General features: G+C 46.5%; 1 protein-coding gene across 1 annotated transcript in view; it reads right to left on the bottom strand.

Moving 5' to 3' along the window:
* The window catches only part of LOC144495168 (G protein-coupled receptor kinase 6-like), a 141,496-nt gene that overhangs the window by 5,766 nt on the left and 112,828 nt on the right, over nucleotides 1-22,902 (bottom strand). Inside the window, exons 9-14 of the mRNA XM_078215163.1 lie at nucleotides 9,931-10,121; nucleotides 8,437-8,474; nucleotides 5,667-5,756; nucleotides 3,511-3,719; nucleotides 929-1,066; nucleotides 108-245 (exon numbers count right to left, since the gene is read on the bottom strand). Coding sequence (XP_078071289.1) covers nucleotides 108-245; nucleotides 929-1,066; nucleotides 3,511-3,719; nucleotides 5,667-5,756; nucleotides 8,437-8,474; nucleotides 9,931-10,121 — 804 coding nt within the window. The remainder of the gene's footprint in view (nucleotides 1-107; nucleotides 246-928; nucleotides 1,067-3,510; nucleotides 3,720-5,666; nucleotides 5,757-8,436; nucleotides 8,475-9,930; nucleotides 10,122-22,902) is intronic.

Below are 22,902 nucleotides of genomic sequence, written 5' to 3' on the forward strand. Positions count from 1 at the left end.
ATAAGAAACGAATCCCGCCATTAGTATTTGGCATCTAGTTTCTCATAGCCAGATACCTTCCATGCATTTAGGCTGCTAACTAAGGTCTACATATAAAGTTACATTACCTCATTTTGCCAAGGAATGGAGACGCTGCCCGTGACAAATTTGGAGTAGAAGTCATCATCTGTCGGATCCAAATTTACCCCTTTGACAGTGGAGAACTGCTCAATATCCAGGACATCTTTGCAGTAAACTGCTCTGGGCTGCAAAACAAACCAAAAGTTGCCTTAATACAAATGCCTTTAACAACCTCCACTGGCTGTCAAGCCCTTTCGAAGTGTAGTTGTTGCTGGATTGTAGATGATGCGGCTGCCAACAAGCACAGCAAGATCCCACAGAGAGCTACAAGATACACAACAGTGATGCATGGAAGGGGCGACTGTGTCAACACCGTGGGGGAAAGGAATACAATGATTGCGCAAGACGAAATAGAGTGGGAGGAGAATTATGAACATCATCATAGACCAGCATTGGGCTGAATGGCCTGCCTCTGTGCTGTACATTCCATGTAATTTTCTGCTCTAAGCGGTTTAAGTGATGGCAGTCAAGGGAAAATTAGCGAGAACACGGTTGAGAACTCCACTGCTCTTCTTCCAAGTGGAGACCTTGGAATATTTCCCGTCCAACCCAGGGGGCAGATAGAAAAACAAAGAGCCTACAAGTGAGGCTGGGGCTGCCAAATCAATCCACATTATTCCCCCTGTCAATCTCCCCCATGCCCCTCTCCTCCACCCCGGCCTCACCGGATTGAAGAACGAGTTTGACTTTTCATTTAATATAATAAATTTATGATTGAGTGGGGAGTCAGATCGATATGTAAACCTGCATTGACATTGCACAGGCAAACATGTAGTTCTTCCTCTCTGACAATATTCAAGCCACTCACATCTGGAACAAAAGGAGGGTCCCACATGTTTGCCTCGAGTCTTTTGAAGTTGATGTGTCGGAATATAGGGTGTTGCTTCACCTCACTGGCTCCTCCTCCTTGGCAGCCCAACCGTTGTTTTGGATCTTTAGTCAGCAACTGCAAAAAGCCATCGAGATGCAATGAAAATGTCATCAACGCAAAACATATTCCAACATCTCAGAATGGTCATAGCACAGAAGGAGGCCCTTCATTCAGCCCCTTGTGTCAGTGCTGGCTCTCTGCAAGAGCAACGCACCTAGTGCCTCTCCCAGTCTTTTCCCCATTGCCCTGCAAATCTTTCCTCTTCAGATAATGATCCAACTCTCTTTTGAAATCCATGACTGAATATGTCTCCACCACACTCTCAGACAGTGCATTCCAGATCCTAACCACTCGCTGTATGAAAAAGTTGTACCCCATGTCGCCATTGTCTCTTTTGCCAAACACCTTAAGTTGGTTCCCTCAGGTTCTCGGTCCTTCTAACAATGGGAATAGTTTTGTTTCTCCCCGTCTGACACCTCATGATTTTGAACACTGTGATGAGATTATGTTTGATATTTTGGGGTATATTGTGTTATCCTGCAAAGTGGACTTATGAGTCTGTGTGAGAAAATTAATTAAGCTGGAGAATGGGGTCGAGACATGAAAGCAACGTAGGTATTAAAGGCATGCACTTGAAGTAGTTATGACCAAGTGAATTTTCTATAAGGAAACAAGAAGTGGGTAGAAATTTCAATTAGTAGATAAGTAAGGGTTTGGACTTTCAGCTGTTAAATTTCCAAGGGGAGTACACAACTTGGAAAAGGTCACAAATAAACATGGAAAGGTTATTTAATTTTATTTGACCAATAGTGGGGGCAATAGGGCAAACATGAAATTTTTAATATTTTGGATAAGTTAAGTTCAAAGAGTTACCAAGGACAATGGAATTCTTCAAGGAGAAATGTTGAGCTGTATTGGGTGATGGCCACGTGAGACCTCCGGAGGTACAGTTTTGTGTGGGGAAAAGAGCTGTGAAGAGGCAAAGTTTGACACCGCCATTCCAGCCAAACCAGAAAGGTGTCCGTTTTCCAAGAGGGTTTTGTTTTTGAATTTGCACAGCAGAGTGGCAGTGAGGTTGAGGTTCCTGCAGCAACAGCAAGTACGCCTTGTGATAATATTGCTGGAATTTTCTGGCTAAATAAGGGAGTGTTGCCTATTGAGTGTTTACCTGTGTGTCTAACCAAGTGAAGTTCTTCTGAGGACTGGTCTGTGAAGCAAATTTTAACTGTGTAGCTGTAATCTTGTGTGCTTAAGTTTTCCTTCCTTTTGTTAACAAATGTTGAAATTTAAAACTTAAAATCCGAAAAGCTTTATTGGAATTTGTCGCTTTTCAATTAAGTAGACTTTCTTCTTGTTGTCAGGATACAAACAAAAAGGTTGTGATATGTGGGCCAAGTTTCCCTTTGGGATTTGGTCGGCGCAGCAATTAACATCTGCTGGATCATAAATTCTCTCTCAAATCTCCTCTTAACTTTGCCTCTCCAAGGAAAACAGTCCTAACTTCTCCATTCCATCTAAGCAACTGAAGTTCCTTAGTTCTGGGACCATTCTGGCAAATCTCTCCAATGCCTTCACATCCCCCCTGAAGTGGTGCTCAGAACTTGACACAAGGCTTCAGCTGGGCGTTCAATATTGGTCCCAATTTTATTGCATATTGATATTAACAACCCTTTAGCACATGCCTATATTAAAATAAGGCAAATCCAAAATACCTTGGCTCAATACGTTTCATACCAAATTAGTTAGTTAATGAAGCAATTTCAATCCAAACTCTTCAGGAACACATGCCAATACATTTTAAATCATCTAAAATTTATCTTTAAATTGAATAAAAATGTTTTATCTTTAAACAACAATTTGCATTTATATAGCACCTTTATGTAGCAAAGCAGCCAAAGGTGCTTCACAAGAGCATCATCAAACATCACCTCACGCAGAACCACAAAAGGAGTTGTTCAGTAGGTGATCAAAGTGGCAGATTTTAAGAATCGTGTTAAAAGAAGAGGGAGAGACATTGAGAGGGAGAATTCCACAAACAAGAGCCTAGACAACTAAAGGCACAGCCACCAGTGGTGGAGCAGAGAGAACCAGGAATGGGCAAGAGCCGGAACTGTGTGTGCAGAGATCCTGGAGAAATGTTTGTTTGAAGGAGGTCAAAGAGGTGGAAGGGTTGGGGGAGGGAGAAAGGGTGGGGGTAGTGGTGGGGGGGTGGGGAGATGAGAGCGAGGCAGTGAAAGGATTTGAAAATCAGAATTGGAAATCTGAGCTCCTCATTTGAACTGATGACTAATTAGGCCCATTCAAAGCTCATTAGTACGGGCGGACTCAACACAAGCAGCATTGTAGGGAGAACGTACTCCGTCTATACAGTAAGGATTCTATGATTTTAAGTCCTGTTATCGGGTCCTCCCTCCCTCGACCGTCCAGATATAGCATGTCATGGGGGGGGGCGTCCCCAGGGCAGAGAAGCCAGCAGCTTTTACAATAAACCTTTCACCAACAGAAGCTAGCATACTCACCATCCTACAGATAGAACGCGGCTCCTCGGAGAACTTGTCCGAGTAATCCTCCCTGTCCTCTTTGACTCGCCGGTCAACCTCCTCCCGTTTTACTTTTTCCTTACGCTTTCGAAAAGGCGACTGACCCTGAATCATCTCGTAAATCAAACATCCGAGTCCCCACCAGTCAGGACTGAAGGAGTAACGCTCGTTGTTGATCACCTCCGGAGCTGAAAAATAAAGGAGAGTTACTCAGAATTCACCAGTGCAGATACAGGCCATTCGGTCCAGCTGCTCCGTGCCAGTGTTAATTCTTATTCATTTGTGAGACTTGGGTGTCGCTGGCTGGCCAGCAATTATTGCCCATCCCTAGTTGCCCGAGGGCAGTTAAGAGTCAACCGCATTGCTGTGGCTCTGGAGTCACATGTAGCCATGATGTGGCGATGCCGGCGTTGGACTGGGGTAAACACAGTAAGAAGTCTCACAACACCAGGGTTAAAGTCCGACAGGTTTATTTGGTAGCACAAGCCACTAGCTTTCGGAGCGCTGCTCCTTCGTCAGGTGAGTGGGATTTCAGTTCACAAACTGAACTGTGAACTGAAATCCCACTTACCTGATGAAGGAGCAGCGCTCCGAAAGCTAGTGGCTTGTGCTACCAAATAAACCTGCTGGACTTTAACCTGGTGTTGTGAGATTCTTATTGTGTCACATGTAGGCCAGACCAGGTAAGGACGGCAGATTTCCTTCCCTGAAGGACATTAGTGAACCAGATGGGTTTTTCTGACAATCGACAATGGTTTCGTGGTCATCAGTAGATTCTTAATTCCAGATACTTTTTATTGAATACAAATTCCACCATCTGCCGTGGTGGGATTCTAGCACGGGTCCCCAGAACATTGGCTGAGTTTCTGGATTAATAGTCTAGTGATCATATCATTAGGCCATTGCCTACTCCAGACCATTCAGCCCAGCTGCTCTGTGCCACTCCACAGAAGCCTCCATCTACTCTTTTTAAAATGGCCAGTCCTAGTTCAGTGGGTGTAACTTTTGCCTAAATTTGAGGTCATGGGTTCATATCCAGCTCCAAAATTTGAGCATATGATTGAAGCTGACACTTCCAGTGTGGTACTGGGGGAGTGCATCACAGTCGCAAGTGCTCTCTTTATAATGAGATATTAAACAGAGGCCCTCCTGGGCGAACTTGCAAGATCCCACAATAGTTATTCAAAGACCTACAGGGAAACCTTCGCTGATCTCCTGGCCAATATTAATCCCTTGACCAACATCACCACAACAGGTTATCTCAGTGCTGTATGTGGGAGCATGCTGTGCATAAATTGGCTGCCACCTTTCCTACATCATAGCCATGACTACACTTCATTGTACCTCATTGGACATCATGTAGGAATGTCTGGATTTAGGAAAGGGGCTTATAAACACCCAAATCTGTCTTTCTTCCTTACTAGAGAGGACAGAACAGTCGTACTACACCTCAGTCCCCAGTGAGTGGGGAGGCAGACATAATGACAAAATCTGGCACTAGCTCCACCACAGCAACTTTGTCTCTGTTGCTCAATGGGTAAGTGCAGCACACAATGTGGCATTAAATTACTCAGACCAGGAGATATCCAAATACATTTCCCAAACATTAGTCAATCAGAAGCCAGGTTGGTTTATAGGAGCTTTGGTTTAGGGAGAGGAAGATCAGACAGGATCCTAGATTCATTAGAGCTATTCTCAAACTACCAAAGTTGAAGTGTGAGGAGAGGCTAAATAAATAGAGTATTAACAGGAATTTAGAAGATTAAGGGGCAATATTGATGTTCCTTTAAATGTCACTGGGTCAAACTCTCATAACTCCCTCCCCTAACTGCACTGTGGGTGTACTCACACCACAGGAACCACAGCAGTTCATGGCTCACCACCTTCTTGTGGTGAGGAGAAAGTCTACTTCCACTCAGCAATATCTGGATGTAGAATAGCATGACCTGGGGATGGAAGGAGGTGGGGCAGTGGTTGTATAAGAATGAGACTTCCTCTTTGCCTGTAGGCTGGGTACTGTAATTTTGGAAAAACTCAATCGCAGGGTTCTCGGGTGACGTGAACGAGCAGTGAAATGTCTTCAATCAGCAGCAGACCCACATATTGCTGCCGGGGTTGGAGGTCCCAGTACTCACCCATGTATCCAACAGTTCCAACTCTCCCACGGATTGTCTCGCCCTCTGGAATCTGCACGGCTAAACCCAGATCGGAAATCCTGATGTGCCCTGAGAGTAAAGAGCAAAGCAGATGAGGGGAAGGTGGGAGAAAGAAAGAAAATACTCCCGATTGAGCAACCACTTGCATTTATATAGCACCTTTAATGTATTGGAATGCCCCAAGGCTCTTCACAGGACTGGTGTTTGACATGGAGGTGCTCAAGAGGATCCGCGTACAGCTGACGAAAAGCTTGACTAGAAAAGGTAAGTTTTGAACAGCAGCTTAAAGGAGGAGGAGAGGGAGGTGGAGACGTTTAGAAAGGAAATCCCAGATCATAAGACACATGCTGCCAATGATGGGGCAATTACAATTGCAGATGCCCAAGAGGCCATTAACAGAGGCACAGAAATCACTGAGGATTGTGGAGCTGGAAGAGGGATGGCACAGTGGTTAGCACTGCTGCCTCACTGCATCAGGGATCCGGATTCGATTCTCGCTTAGGTCACTGTGCGGAGTTTGCAAATTCTCCCCGTGTCTGCGTGGGTTTCCTCCGGGGTGCATTGGCCATGCTAAATTCTCCCTCGGTGTATCCGAACAGGCGCCAGAGTGTGGCGACTAGGGGTTTTTCACAGTAACTTCATTGCAGTGTGAATGTGAGCCTACTTGTGACTAATAAATAAACTTTACTTTATTTTAGGAGGGAAGGGCAAGGCCAGAGGTGTATCGAAAAATAGGGATGAGGATTTTAAAATTGAGGCATTGCCAGACCAGCAGCTAAGGTGAGCACAGGGATGATGAACGGATCAGCAAGTACATTGGGATGAAACTGTCCAGTGAATTGCATTCCAAGCTGAGGTACAAAGATAGAATTAAGCAATAAGAATTTCTGCCGATAGATTCTCAACCTCCTCCCTTTCTGGAGACTATGTCTCATCAATTATTGAGGTGTAGGCCTCACTAATCTAGGCCCAACATGTCTGTACACTGCTGAGTGTTTGAAGCATCGGACTCCCAATAAGAAGTCCCAGTTTGATCATTAGTCTTCACTGATAAGTATTCTTGGACTTCCCTCCAACCGCCATGACCCACCAAATTATACAGAATTCACAATATATCCTACGTAATACAGTACAGAAACAGGCCATTTGGCCTAACTAGTCCATGCTAGCATCCACTCAAAAACTCCTCCAAACCTTCCTCATCCAACTATGCTGACACTCCAGTGCAATACTATACTCAGGGAATGCTGCACCGTCAGAGGTGCCGTCTTTCAGATGTCTGCCTTGGTGGATGTGAAAGATCCCATGGCACTATTTGGAAGAAAAGCAGGGGAGCTCTGGCTAACATTTTCCCCCTCAATCAACATCACCAAGAACAGATTATCTAGGCCATTGCTGGTTGCGGGATCTTGCTTTGCGCAAACTGGCTGTTGTGTTTCCTACATTACAACAGTGACTACTACACTTCAAAAAGTAATTCCTTAATGATGAAGTGCTTCGAGACATCTGGTAGTTGCGAAAAGTGCTATATGAATGCAAGCCTTTCCTTCAATGACTCATCAGTATATCACTCTAATCCTAAACTAAATTTCTCAAATACATCTCTCCTATACTCTTACTCCACACAGCAGCGAGTTCCACAGTCTCATCCAATGAGTACATTAGATTGATGATAGTCTCTAGTCGCTTTATGCTCGTCCGCACAAGCGGAAACATTCTCTCCGTGTCCACTCTATCAAAACCTTTCATAATTTTAAAGATTTAAGTCATTGTGCATTATTTATACATATGTATTATGTATAAACCTAATTATTGCTGGTATCATTTATTTCTGGGTCAGCATTTGTTACCCATCCCTAATTGCCCTGGGACTCTGTGGTTTGCTCGGCCATTTCAGAGGCATTTAAGAGTCAACCACATTGCTGTGGCTCTGGAGTCACATGTAGGCCAGACCGGGTAAGGACAGCAGATTTCGTTCCCCAAAGGACATTCGTGAATCAGGTGGGTTTTTACGACAATCGACAATGGTTTCATGGTCATCATTAGATTAATTCCAGATATTTTTATTGGATTCAAATTTCACCATCTGCCGTGGCGGGATTCGAACCCGGGTCCCCAGAGCATCTGGTCGCCTCATTACAGGAAGGATGTGGAAAAGATTGAAAGGGTGCAGAGGAGATTTACAAGGATGTTGCCTGGATTGAGTGGCATGCCTTATGAGGATAGGCTGAGGGAGCTCGGTCTTTTCTCTTTGGAGAGACGTAGGATGAGAGGAGACCTGATAGAGGTGTATAAGATGTTGAGAGGCATAGATCGGGTGGACTCTCGGAGGCTTTTCCCCAGGGTGGAAATGGCTGCTACGAGAGGACACAGGTTTAAGGTGCTGGGGGGTAGGTACAGGGGAAATGTTAGGGGGAAGTTTTTCACACAGAGGGTGGTGGGCGAGTGGAATCGGCTGCCGTCAGTGGTGGTGGAGGCAAACTCAATAGGGTCTTTTAAGAGACTCCTGGATGAGTACATGGGACTTAATAGGATGGAGGGTTATAGGTAGGCCTAAAAGGTAGGGATATGTTCGGCACAATTTGTGGGGCCGAAGGGCCTGTTTTGTGCTGTAGTTTTCTATGTTTCTATTACCCTGGGTCTCTGGATTCGAGTCCAGTGACAATACCACTGTGCTACTGCCCGCCCTCTTTTGCACCTATTCCAGTTCTGAGCAAACAGAAACGCTGCTTTAGTGAGAGGATCTTACCGTGATCGTCCAATAGAATGTTTTCCGGCTTCAAATCCCTAGATGTGGGGAAGAAGAGGGGAGAAAAAATGAAGACTGTAAGTTTCTGGCAGGAACTCATGTAAATACTTTGCTGAGTTTAAAAAGGACATCGGATAAATACTTGACAAGAAAAATAATTACAGGACATTGTTATAAGAATGGGATTAATTTAACTCCTCGACTGTAATGGAACGGGACAGCCAGCAAAATTGGTGGCGGGGGAGAGATAGGGCAGCCAGCGAAGGGGGGGGGGGGGGGGGGGGAAGGTGGGAGAACAGGGCGGCCAGCAAAAGGGGGGGGGGGGGGAGAATGGGGCGGCCAGCGAGGGGGGACAAACACAAAGAGAGATCCCAAGCTGGTGGTCAAACAGCTCTACAATAAACACCTGTACGATGACAGAAAACATGTTAGCACTGAATCTTATTCTAATCCCTAATTAGCTCTTGATGTGGCTAAAATAATCAAAGCGTGGGTTTCCTCCGGGTGCTCCAGTTTCCTCCCACTGTCCAAAGATGTGCGGGTTAGGTTGATTGGCCAGGTTAAAAAATTGCCCCTTAGAGTCCTGAGATGCGTAGGTTAGAGGGATTAGTGGGTAAATATGTGGGGGTAGGGCCTGGGTGGGATTGTGGTCGGTGCAGACTCGATGGGCCGAATGGCCTCCTTCTGCACTGTAGGGTTTCTATGATTTCTAAAACAATGTTGTTACCAACTGATGTTTAACATTCATTCATTCGCCCCTTGTCATTCCCATGTTCTCCACTAGAGGGATCAGTGTACTGGGCCCAAAACACACAAGGTGGTGATGGGATGCACGTGTTGTCATGGTGCACTTCCACAAACCTCATTTATAACACAAAAGGTATTTATGAATAAGGAAACTGTGCAGAGGACAGCACTCACGTGGCTGCTGGTAGGTCTCTTACATGCCTTCTGTCCAAGAGAGGACTCCACCCCATGGGTGATTGCCCACTCTCAGTCCCAAATGGTTCCTCCAAGCCATGTGACCCTTATTCTTCTGTGTTGCCCTTAAAGTTTGTGCGTTAGTGTCACAAGTAGGCTTACATTAACACTGCAATGAAGTTACTGAGAAAATCCCTTAGTTGCCACTGTCCTGCGCCTGTTCGCGTACACTGAGGGAGAATTTAGTATGGACAGTGCACTTAACCAGCACATCTTTTAGACTGTGGGAGGAAACTGGAGCACCCGGAGGAAACCCACACAGACATGGGGAGAACATGCAGGCTCCGCACAGACAGTGACCCAGGCCAGGAGTCAGACCCGGGTCCCTGGCGCTGTGAGGCAGCAGTGCTAACCACTGTGCCGTCCCCTCAGGAACAATCACCGCTAATCACCACATATGATGGTGGAAATCTCAGGATGAAGGTAGAGAAAAACCATTGCAGAAAGATATTCTCCAAGCAGAAAGCATCACTGACACAGACGCATCCACTCTCGCTGTCCCTGACACATTACCTGTACACAATTCTCTCTTTGTGCAAGTCCTCCAATCCACAACAGATCTCAGCAGCGTAGAATATGGCCCGCTTCTCATCGAAACCAGGGTTACCCATATTGTAGATGTGAAATTTCAGGTCCCCTCCGTTCATTATGGTTAGTACCAGACAAAGAGCATCCTTTGTTTCATAGGCGTAAGCTAAACTAACCTGAAAACCAACAGAAAGACAAATGATTCTCCACAACAACCTTGGACACACATATGGGCTTCACAACAATTGCTGATAGCTTCATCACTTTATAATTCCAGATTTATTAACCGAATTTAAATTCCAACATGGTGGGATTTGAACTCGCATCCTCCAGAGCATTAGCCTGGGCCTCTGGATTACTAGTCCTGTGATATTACCACTACCCCATCCTCTCCCCTCCCCCCCCCCCCCCCCCCCCACTTTGCCAAGCTGGACAAGAGGGATGTTTGTATGTAAACTTTCACTGGACTGATAATCCGACTGAGGAATAAGGTCATTTCACAAGATGTATGTTCATCCATATAGATTCAGAGCATAATGAAGACCATTTACCTCCCTCTCCATAACATCACAGAACTCTACCCCTGCTTTAGCTCATCTGCCACTGGGTCCCTTGTCCGTGTCTTTTGTTAGCTCTAGATTTGACATTCCCAATACTTTCCTGGCCAATCTCCCATAAATTTAAGCTTCTAAAAAATCTCTGCGGCCATTTCCTAACTGGCACAAAGTCACCCATTACCTGCTGTGCTAACTGACCTCCACCTGATCAAGTGTCACCTTGATTTTAAAATTCTCTTTGTTTTTAAACCCTTCCATGGACTTGCTTCTCCCCATCTCTGTAACCGCCTCAAGCCTCACAACACTCAGACATACTGGCCTCTTTGACCTTCCTCTTTTAATCACTTCTCCATTGGTGGCTGCATCTTCAGCTGTCTGGGCCGGATGCCCTGCAATTCCTTGCCCGCATCACCCTGCCTCTCTACCTCTTTGTCCTCCTTAAGCTGCTCCTTAAAAATCTACCTCTTAGATCAAGCTTGTGGTCACCTACTGCAATTTCTCCTAATTTTGTTTTGATTTATTGTCTCGTATATTGTGATACACTGAAAAGCATGGTTTCTTGCGCACTACACAGACAAAACATACTGTTCATAGAGTACATAGGGGAGAAGGAAAGGAGAGGGTGCAGAATGTAGTGTTACAGTCACAGCTAGGTTGTGGAGAAAGATAAACTTAATATATGGTGGATTCATTCAAAGGTCTGATGGCAGCAGGGAAGAAGCTGCTCTCGAGTCCGTTGGGACGTGACCTCAGACTTTCGTATCTTTCCTGACAGAAGGTGGTGGAGGAGAGTATATCCGGGATCCTTGATTATGAAAAATAAAGGGCGGCATGGACAGCTTGGGCCAAAGGGCCTGTTTCCATGCTGTAAACTTCTATGACTCTATGCTGGCTGCTTTTCCGAGGCAGCAGGAAGTGTAGACAGAGTCAGTGGATGGGAGGCTGGTTTGCGTGATGGACTGGACTTCGTTCACAACCTTTTGTAGCTTCTTGCGGTCTTGGGCAGAGCAGGAGCCATACCAAGCTGAGATACAACCAGAAAGAATGCTTTCTATGATGCATCTGTAAAAGTTGGTGAGAGTCGTAGTTGACATGCCAAATTTCCTTAGCCTCCTGAGAAAGTAGACGCATTGGTTGGCTTTCTTAACCATAGTGCCAGCAAGGGGGGAACCAGGACAGGTTGTTGGTGATCTGGACACCAAGAAACTCGAAGCTCTCGACCATTTCCACTTCATCCCATTACATTAGACAGGGGCACGTCCTCCACTACACTTCCTGAAGTTGGTGACTCATGTGGCTCTATGTCTAAATTTATTTTGATAATGCACCTTGGGGTGTCGTGTGCTCCAGGTCCTACATAAATGCAACTTCTAGTCACGGTCTCCCCGGATGGTAGGGAATGGGGCCATTGTGTCCTTTCAGAAAGGCACACACCGGATTCACGTGCTGCAAGTGTGGGATCTGCTGTGTTTTCAGGAGCACCTAACCAGCACATCTTTCTGACTGTGGGGGGAAACCGGAGCACCTGGAGGAAACCCACGCAGACACGGGGAGAACGTGCAAACTCCACACAGTGACCCAAGTCAGTAATCGAACCCGGGTCTCTGGCACTGTGAGGCAGCAGTGCTAACCACTGTGCCTCCCCACGTACAATGAATTGTAATCAATAATCCAAACCAATTGTAATAATATTTCCTGGTCTTTTTGTTTGTATGTACATGTGGAAAAATGATTATGGTTGTGTGGAGTTTGCACATTCTCACCGTGTCTGCCTGGGTTTCCTCCAGATGCTCCAGTTTCTTCCCATAGTTCAAAGATGTGTGGGTTAAGTTGATTGGCTATGCTGAATTGTCCATTAGTGTCCCTTCTAGGGACCATATCCCTCCAATCCCATCCTATTCATGTATTTGTCAAGACGCCCCTTAAAAGTCACTATCGTATCTGCTTCCACGATCTCGTCAGACCCCACTTGGAGTACTGTGCTCAGTTCTGGTCGCCTCATTACAGGAAGGATGTGGAAAAGATTGAAAGGGTGCAGAGGCGATTTACATGGTTGTTGCCTGGATTGAGTGGCATGCCTTATGAGGATAGGCTGAGGGAGCTCAGTCTTTTCTCCTTGGAGAGACGTTGGATGAGAGGAGACCTAATAGAGGTATATAAGATGTTGAGAGGCATAGATCGGGTGGACTCTCAGAGGCTTTTTCCCAGGGTGGAAATGGCTGCTACGAGAGGACACAGGTTTAAGGTGCTGGGGGGTAGGTACAGGGGAGATGTTAGGGGTAAGTTTTTCACACAGAGGGTGGTGGGCGAGTGGAATCGGCTGCCGTCAGTGGTGGTGGAGGCGAACTCAATAGGGTCTTTTAAGAGACTCCTGGATGAGTACACGGGACTTAATAGGATGGAGGGTTATAGGTAGGCCTAAAAGGTAGGGATATGTTCGGCACAACTTGTGGGGCCGAAGGGCCTGTTTTGTGCTGTAATTTTCTATGTTTCTACCTCCCCGGCAGCAAGTTCCAGGCACCCACCACCCTCTGTGTAAAAAACCTGCCTCGTACATCTCCTTTAAACCTTGCCCCTCGTACCTTAAACCCGTGCCCCCGAGCAACTGACTCTTCCACCCTGGGAAAAAGCTTCTGATTATCCAATCCTGGAGGGTTTGTTGCGTTGTGTGTAAAAATAAGGAAAAATATTTAATACAAATATATTTTTTATTAAGACACGCCCATATCCCTTGTTGCATCAACTTTCCATGGACACACAGATAAACTCCTCTCTATTCTCTCCCCTCACTCGATAGTCAACCCTTTGGCACCACGAGATGGCATCCTATTGCCCTGGTCAACCAAGTAGCTTCAAGGTTTCCAATCACAACGCCAAAGTTTTTGGTAAAGTCCACTCCTCCAGAATCCAATTCTCAAGACACTAAACCTACACCGAGTTCTTCACACTAAATGGCATCTTTGCACATTTGTTTTTTTACATTTCTTGAATCCAAGCGGCTGAATAAATAAATTTTTTAATCCACAAAATAAAATCTACCATCAATTGTACCATGAACAGGTTGGTCCTCTACAGCTTAGCCATCTCCAAGATGGAAAAGACTCATCTCCAGCAAATGATGGGAGACAAATCTTAAAGGAATTCAAATCACTGGTACTTACTTAAAAATAGACTTGCTTTGAATGCTTTTACTCATTACAAGAACTTTGGAATGAAGGTTACTTGACTGGCAATTGTTAGCTTAACGTCCATAGTTGGGAAATTGCTGGAATCCATCATTAAAGAAGAAATAGAACAGAGAGATCTTGGGGTCCATATCCACAGATCTCTAAAGGTTGCCACTCAAGTGGATAGAGCTGTGAAGAAGGCATATAGTGTGTTAGCTTTTATTAACAGGGGGTTGGAGTTTAAGAGCCGTGGGGTTATGCTGCAACTGTACAGGACCTTGGTGAGACCGCATTTGAAATATTGCGTGCAGTTCTGGTCACCTCACTATAAGAAGGATGTGGAAGCGCTGGAAAGAGTGCAGAGGAGATTTACCAGGATGCTGCCTGGTTTGGAGTGTCGGTCTTATGAGGAAAGGTTGAGGGAGCTGGGGCTGTTCTCTCTGGAGCGGAGGAGATTGAGGGGAGACTTAATAGAGATTTATAAAATGATGAAGGGGATAGATCGAGTGAACGTTCAAAGACTATTTCCTCGGGTGGATGGAGCTATTACAAGGGGGCATAACTATAGGGTTCATGGTGGGGGATATAGGAAGGATATCAGAGGTAGGTTCTTCATGCAGAGAGTGGTTGGGGTGTGGAATGGACTGCCTGCAGTGATAGTGGAGTCAGACACTTTAGGAACATTTAAGCGGTTATTGGATAGGCACATGGAGCACACCAGGATGGTAGGGAGTGGGATAGCTTGATCTTGGTTTCAGATGAAGGTCGGCACAACATCGTGGGCCGAAGGGCCTGTTCTGTGCTGTACTGTTCTATGTTCTATGTTCTAAATAGCAGGACACCTGGAAAAAAATGGTTCGATCAAGCAGACGTAGCATGGATTCATGAAGGGAAAGTCGTGTTTGACGAATTTACTGGATTTTTATGAAGATGTAACGAGTGCAGTTGACAGAGGGGAAACGGTGGATGTGGTGTTTTTAGATTTCCAGAAGGCGTTCAATAAGGTGCCTCACAAAAGGTTGCTGCAGAAGATTAGAGTACACGGAGTTGGGGGTAAAGTGTTAGCGTGGATTGAGGATTGGCTATCTAACAGGATAAGAAGTTTAACAACACCAGGTTAAAGTCCAACAGGGTTATTTGGTAGCAAAAGCCACACAAGCTTTCGAAGCTCTAAGCCCCTTCTTCAGGTGAGTGGGACCTCTACCCTGTCTGACTTTCCCTTCATGAATCCATGCTACGTCTGCTTGATCGAACCATTTTTTTCCAGGTGTCCTGCTATTTCTTCTTTAATGATGGATTCCAGCAATTTCCCAACTATGGACGTTAAGCTAACAATTGCCAGTCAAGTAACCCACTCACCTGAAGAAGGGGCTTAGAGCTTCGAAAGCTTGTGTGGCTTTTGCTACCAAATAAACCTGTTGGACTTTAACCTGGTGTTGTTAAACTTCTTACTGTGTTTACCCCAGTCCAACGCCGGCATCTCCACATCATATCTAACAGGAAGCAGAGAGTTGGAATAAATGGGTGCTTTTCTGGTTGGCAGTTGGTGACTAGTGGCGTGCTGCAGGGATCGGTGCTGGGGCCTCAACTGTCTACCATATACATAGACGATCTGGAGGAGGGGACCGAGTGTAGGGTAACAAAGTTTGCGGATGACACAAAGATGAGTGGGAAAGCGAATTGCGTGGAGGATGCGGAAAGTCTGCAGAGAGATTTGGATAGGCTAAGTGAGTGGGCGAGGATCTGGCAGATGGAGTATAACGTTGACAAGTGTGAGGTTATCCACTTTGGAAGGAATAATAGTAAAAGGACCTGGGGATTCTTGTAGATGAATCGCAAAAACTCAGTTTGCAGGTGCAGCAGGTAATCGAGAAGGCAAATGGAATGTTGGCCTTTATCGCGAAGGGGATGGAGTATAAAAGCAGGGAGGTCTTGCTGCAATTGTACAAGGTACTGGTGAGGCCGCAACTAGAGTACTGTGTGCAATTTTGGTCCCCTTATTTGCGGAAGGATATATTGGCCTTGGAGAGAGTACAGAGAAGGTTCACCAGGTTGGTACTGGAGATGAGGGGGTTAGCTTATGAGGAGAGATTGAGTAGATTGGGCCTGTACTCGTTGGAGTTTAGAAGGCTGAGAGGAGATCTTATAGAGACATATAAGATAATGAAGGGGCTAGACAGGGTAGAGGCAGAGAGATTCTTTCCACTTAGAAAGGAAACAAGAACTAGAGGACACAGCCTCAAAATAAGGGGGAGTCAGTTTAGAACAGAGTTGAGGAGGAACTTCTTCTCTCAGAGGGTAGTGAATCTCTGGAATTCTCTGCCCATTGAAGCAGTGGAGGCTACCTCGTTAAATATGTTTAAGTCACAGGTAGATAGATTTCTGATCAATAAGGGAATTAAGGGTTATGGGGAGCGGGCGGGTAAGTGGAACTAAACCACTATCAGATCAGGCATGATCTTATTGAATGGCGGGGCAGGCTCGAGGGGATAGATGGCCGACTCCTGCTCCTATTTCTTATGTTCTTATTTGATTTGTCACATGTATTAGTATACAGTGGAAAGTATTGTTTCTTGCGCACGATACCGACAAAGCATACCGTTCACAGAGAAGGAAAGGAGAGGGTGCAGAATGTAGTGTTACAGTCATAGCTAGGGTGTAGAGAGATTGAAGTAGAGCATCGATAGAGAGTTTAAAAGAGTTAAGAGTTTTAAAAGCATAGAATGAGAGTAAAAGTTAGAATTAGAGGGTACGCTGGGCACAGCTCACAAGACGTCGCCACGCCCTGGCGCCATCTTGGAGTGTGTCATCCAGTTGGAGAGCAAGGGTAGCAGATACCAGGCAACACCACCACCTGGAGGTTTCCCTCCAAGTCACTCATCATTCCAATTTGAAAATATTGCCATTCCTTCACTGTCGCTGGGTCAAAATCCTGGAACTCCTTCCCTAACAGCACCGTGGGTGTACCTACCCCTCCGGGACTGCAGCAATTCAAGTCGGCAGCTTAGCACCACCTTCTCAAGGGCAATTAGGGATAGGCCATAAATGCTGGCCAGCCAGCGACGCCCACATCCCATAAAAATTAATTATTTAAAAAATTACACAATGAAAAGGTTTATTTGCTTTCCAATTGACTGGAGAAGGCAGTGGCCCCAAGAGTGTGCGCGTGGCAGGCAGCCAATAGTGCAAGGTGCAGGTAATATGGCGAAATCTCCTGGGGTTCGCCCAACCAGAGTTGGATACCTTCCAACAGCTGCCCCACTCTCTGGGTAGCACTCACAGCAATTTGAGAGTCCCTGAACCACAGCTTGCGGCTTGATTTTGTTCCGAGGCAGGGCAAGCAGGTCTTCCACAGCCGGCACTGTTGCCTTTATTCTGAACTACACGCCAGCCATCTAACCAACTGAACTAACCCCGCACTTCCTCCCTCATCCACTCCCTGGCCTTTTACACTCAAAATGCAATGGGTCACAGTTCAACTTGTTCTGTTGGCTCCTGATGATTCAACTTCAAGGGTACGGAAGACGAATCACATTAGCGGCACGGTGGCACAGTGGTTAGCACTGCTGCCTGACAGCGCCAGAGACATGGGTTCGATTCTCAGCCTGGGTCAGTGTGTGTGGAGTCTGCGTGGGTTTCCTCCGGGCGCTCCGGTTTCCTCCCACACTCCAAAAGACGTGTTGGTTAGGTGCATTGGCCATGCTAAATTATCCCTCACTGTACCCGAACAGGCACCAGACAGTGACAACCAGGGGATTTTCACAGTAACTTCACTGCAGTGTTAATATAAGCCTATTTGTGACGTTAATAAATAAACTTCAATGATTCTGTTCTCCTTTGCAAAGAATTCTCTTTGGGGGAGTGGAGGCGGGGGGTTATTTTTAATTAGCCGAGTGCCTGCACGTAAACCAATGCTTTAAAAGAGCTTTCAAACCAAATAATTCAGAAAGCCACACAACAGCAAGTTGCATTTATATAGCACCCTCAAGACAGTAAAACATTCCAAGGTGCTTCACAGGAGCATTTATCAAACAGAATTTGGCACCACACCAGATAAGGAGATATTAGGGCAATTGGCAGAGTCTGGTAAAAGAGATCAGTTTTACCGAGCGTCTTAAAGGAGGAGAGAGGTGGAGAGGTTATGAGAGGGAATTTCAGAGTTCCTGGCTGCCCATGGTGGACCAATGCAACTCAGGGATGATCAAGAGGCCAGGACTGGAGGAGATAGGGGAGAGGAGAGGAGGATGAGAATTTTGAAATTTAGACACTGCCAGACCTGGAACCAATGAAAGTCGACAAGCGCTGGCACGGTGGGTGAAGTTTGATTTGATTTATTATTGTCACAGGTATTAACATACAGTGAAAAGTATTGTTTTTTTGCGCACTATGCAGACAAAGCATACCGTTCATAGAGAAGGAAACGAGAGAGTGCAGAATGTAGTGTTACAGTCATAGCTAGGGTGCAGAGAAGGATCAACTTAGTGCGAGGTAGGTCCATTCAAAAGTCTGATGGCAGCAGGAAAGAAGCTGTTCTTGAGTCGGTTGGTACGTGACCTTAGATCTCCCGACGGAAGATGGTGGAAGAGAGAATGTCCGGGGTGAGTGGGGTCCTTAATTATGCTGGCTGCTTTGCCGAGGTTACAGTTAAGGTTAAGTTTAAGGTTACAAACAGGTGCAAGTTTCTATTTGTTTAGTGTGGAATTCATTATCCAGTTCTCTGGAGGAAGGCACCACAGTTGCTGAAGCCGAGACAGCTTCTTCATAGCCCAACAAGTAGCAAAGGATGGGGATTCCAGAGCTGGTGCACTGTTCTCTGCTGCTTAACCAGGTGAAACCATACAACTTACCAGCAGATGGTGCTGGTGGGCTATCCTCAGCTTCCCCAGCCATGCTTGCATGTGTCTGTGTTTGTGTGTTTCAGGCCACGAGTTAACAACAACCTGCATTTATGTAGCCTTCAACCATCAGGAGTGATACTAAACAAGATTCGACAAGGAATCACATATGGTGTGAGAGCAGGTGACCAAAAGCTTAGTCACAGACGCAAGCTTAAAGTAGCATTCGAAAGGACGGTGGGGGGGTGGGGGGAGAGAGAGAGAGAGGGGGGGGGGGATGGAGAAACGGAGAGGTGTGGGGAGGGAATTCCAGAGCTTAGGGCCCAAGCAACTGAAGTCATGGCCACCAGTGGTTGAGCGATTAAAATCAGGGGTGCAGAATTAGATGAACACAGATATCATGGAGGTTTGAGGAGATTACAATCGAATCCCATCGTTCGCAGGGGTTCGGTTCCCCTGAAATCACGCAGAGTGTGAAATCACCAACAGTGAACAGGCACGTGCTCAGAGAGAGTGCACACTCAGAGCGCACTCGGTAGGAAAGGGGACAGTTTAACGAGAGGGTCGAAATCATGGATCAACAATGGTTTTGGGCTGCGAATCGCGATTTGGTTTACACACACACATACATGTGAGTAAATAAACTTGCAATGGTGGGGGGATCCTTATAGAATCCCTACAGTGCAGGAGGTGGCCATTCGGCCCATCGAGTCTGCACCAACAACAATCCCACCCAGGCCCTATCCCCATAACCCCACATGTTTAAGAATCATAGAAACCCTACAGTGCAGAAAGAGGCCATTTGGCCCATCGAGTCTGCACCGTCCACAATCCCACCCAGACCCCAGCCCCATATCCCTCCATATTTTACCTGCTAATCCCTCTAACCTACACATCTCAGGACTCGAAAGGGCAATTTTTAGCATGGCCAATCAACCTAACACGCACATCTTTGGACTGTGGGAGGAAACCGGAGCACCCGGAGGAAACCCACGCAGACACAAGGAGAATGTGCAAACTCCACACAGACAGTGACCCAAGCATGGAATCGAACCCAGGTCCCTGGAGCTGCGAAGCAGCAGTGCTAACCACTGTGCTACCGTGCCGCCCTTAGGGTAAAGTTCACCCTACTAATCTCCCTGACATCCCCCTCACACTAAGGGGCAATTTTAGCATGGCCAGTCTACCTATCTTTGGACTGTGGGGGGAAACCGGAGCACCCGGAGGAAACCCACGCAGACACGGGGAGAACGTGCAAACTCCACTCAGACAGCGACCTAAGCCAGGAGTCAAACCCGGGTCCCTGGTACTGAGAGGCAGCAGTGCTAACCACCGTGCCGCCCCGAGTCGACTGTACATTGAGAGGGAGTAGCAAGACCATGGAAAAATTTGAAAGCAAGAATGTTGATTCATCCGAAAGACAGCACCTGCTACAGTGCGGCACTCCTTCAGCACTGACCAGGGCGCCAGCCCAGAGTCTGTGCTTTCAGTTCCTGAAGTGGGATTCAAACCCACAACCTTCTAACTCGGAGACGAGTACATTACCCACTGAGCCACAGCTGACAAATGTGGTTCAGTTTGCAGCCAACCAACATAGAGTCAGAGGTTTACAGCACGGAAACAGGACCTTCGGCCCAACTTGTCCATGCTGTCCAGTATTTATCACTAAGCTAGTCCCAATTGCCCGCATTTGGCCCATATCTCTCTATACCCATCTTACCCATGTAACTATCTAAATGCTTTTTAAAAGACAGAATTGTACCCCTACTACTGCCTCTGGCAGCTCGTTCCAGACACTCACCATCCTCTATGAAAAAATTGCCCCTCTGGACACTTTTGTATCTCTCCCCTCTCACCTTAAACCTAAGCCCTCTAGTTTTAGACCCCCCTCCCCCACCTTTGGGAAAAGATATTGACTATCTAGCTGATCTGTGCCCCTCGTTATTTTATAGACCTCTATACGATCACCCCTCAGCCTCCTACGCTCCAGAGAAAAAAGTCCCAGTCTATCCAGCCTCTCCTTGTAACTCAAACCATCAAGTCCCGGTAGCATCCTTTTGTATCTCTCCCCTCTCACCTTTAACTTATGCCCTCCAGTTTTAGACTCCCCTGCACACCTCTGGTGTTAACACAAAATAAAAATCGGAAGAATACATTTTGCTCCTGTGGGAGGAAACACGAGGCCTGCATGTCGAGTCGCTGCGTTTTTAAACAAATTATTTCATGGGACGTGGACCTCACTGGCAAGGCCAGTATTCACCCATCCCTCCCACTCCCGAGAAACGTGTTCATGTTTTAATTGGAGCATTTGCTGTATGTAACGAGCGTGGGGAGGAGTCGGGGGAATAGGAGAACAGGACAGTCCAAAGTAAAATATTAGATGTCACTTGTTGGTCACCTTTATAACTATCTCAGTGCAGAGCTGAGCAACAGAGACCAGAAAACTGAATTATGTACAAAGCTAACTAATTAACACGACTCTATCAGATCAATAATTCAGCAACACTTCAACCGCTCACTGGACTGTTTTGAATTATTCAGCGTCAATGCAGGGTGCAAGGAACAGGACCGAGTTCAGCTGTGACATCTCGCATCCACACATTTACACAGACGGCACGGTGGCAGAAGTGGTTAGCACCACTGTCTCACAGTGCCAGGGACCGGGGTTCAATCCCGGCCTTGGGTCACTGTCTGTGTGGAGTTGCACGTTCTCCCTGTGTCAGCGTGGGTTTCCTCCGGTTTCCTCCCACAGTCCGAAGGACGTGCTTGTTAGGTGCATTGGCCATGCTAAATTCTCCCTCAGTGTACCCGAACAGGCGCCAGAGTGTGGCGGCTAGGAGATTTTCACAGCAACTTAATTGCAATGTTAATGTCAGCCTACTTGTGGCACTGACAAATAGACTTTAAAACTAAATAAAAATAAGCCAAACAATCCAATATTATTTGGACTCACGCAAGAGGAATGAACACTTGGAAAGATGTCCCAGGTGAGATGCCTGGGAAGGAGGAAACCAGCAGAGCCGGGTTAAGCACTGGGACTCTGGACACCAAATATATTCTGGGTCCCACCACTCACATCATTGGCCTTCATTTCAAGGGGCGGAGGGTGCAGTATAAAGTCTTGCTACAACTGCACAGGGCATTGGTGAGAACGTACCTCGGCTAGTGTAAACCTTTGGGCTCCTCGAGGGGGGAGATACTTGCACTGGAAGTAGTTCAGAGAAGGTTCCTATATGACAAGGCGTTTGTCTTATGGGGAAAGGTTGAGCAGGTTGGGCCTATACTCATTGGAGTTTAGAAGAATGAGAGATGATCTTACTGAAACACAAGAAGGTTTGGCAGGATGGATTTGACGACGTTTCAGGTTATAACAGAATCTAAAACTCGGGGAGCACGTTTTTTTATAAAAAACTTTTTTACCCCATTCTTAAAGTTACAAAGCCAATGCTCAGAGTGGACCAGGCAAATCCAAATCCATCCCACGCTTGCTCCAAAAACCAAATTCAATTCCAATTGAATCCAATTCAAGGTTCCCACAAGAGACACAAACAGGATCTAAGCTGGCAAGACAAGGCATCACATTCCATCTTGGACTTGATCCAAAGCTTGATCTTAGCCAAAAGGCACCTCCTGCCAAATGAGGAGGAATTTCTTCTCTCAGAGTGTCATTAGTCTGTGGAGAGCAGTGGAGGTTGGGTCATTTCAAGGCTGCCTCTCGCGAATTTCGAACCTACAAGGATGGATGGGGGCAGGCAGGAAAGTGGAGTTAAAACCAAAATCGGATCGGCCACGATCTTACTGACTGGCAGAGCCGGTTTGAGGGGCAGAATGGCCTTCTCCTGCTTCTCATTTTTATGATCTAATGCAACCTCCACCCGTACACAACACCCCTCACTGCAAACAACCACTCTCCCTCCATCGAATCCTCCTCGCACACATGCCTGCCATCCATCAGAGCACAAACATCCGCAATGGAAAACAGGCATGTGGAATACTTGTGCACATAACGAGGGCAAACCGGATCATCATGAACTACACTTAAACCCACACAGGGGTTGTCTGATGTCCCCTCTCACTGTGGGGAATGCAATGGTGGCAGGTGAGGGGGTCCCACGGGCCCTCCTCATATCAATCCTTCCCTGGGGAGCATCATCCTGGAAACAGACTCCCCCCAAACAAATGATTTCCTCTGCTCCACCCTTGGTGGCCGTGCCCTCAGCTCCCTGGGGTCCGAAGCTCTAACACTGCCCCCCTAACCCTCTCCCCCATCTCACTCTCCTCCTTTCCAGGGATTATACATTCTGACCAATCCATCGACCAGCTTTTCCAATCACTTCCTTACATGGGGGTTCGGTGTCAAGTTCTGTTTGCTAACACGTTTCGAAATATTTCCCTGCA

The sequence above is a fragment of the Mustelus asterias genome, chromosome 6 (genome assembly GCF_964213995.1).
Source record: "Mustelus asterias chromosome 6, sMusAst1.hap1.1, whole genome shotgun sequence".
Classification (NCBI taxonomy): domain Eukaryota; kingdom Metazoa; phylum Chordata; class Chondrichthyes; order Carcharhiniformes; family Triakidae; genus Mustelus; species Mustelus asterias.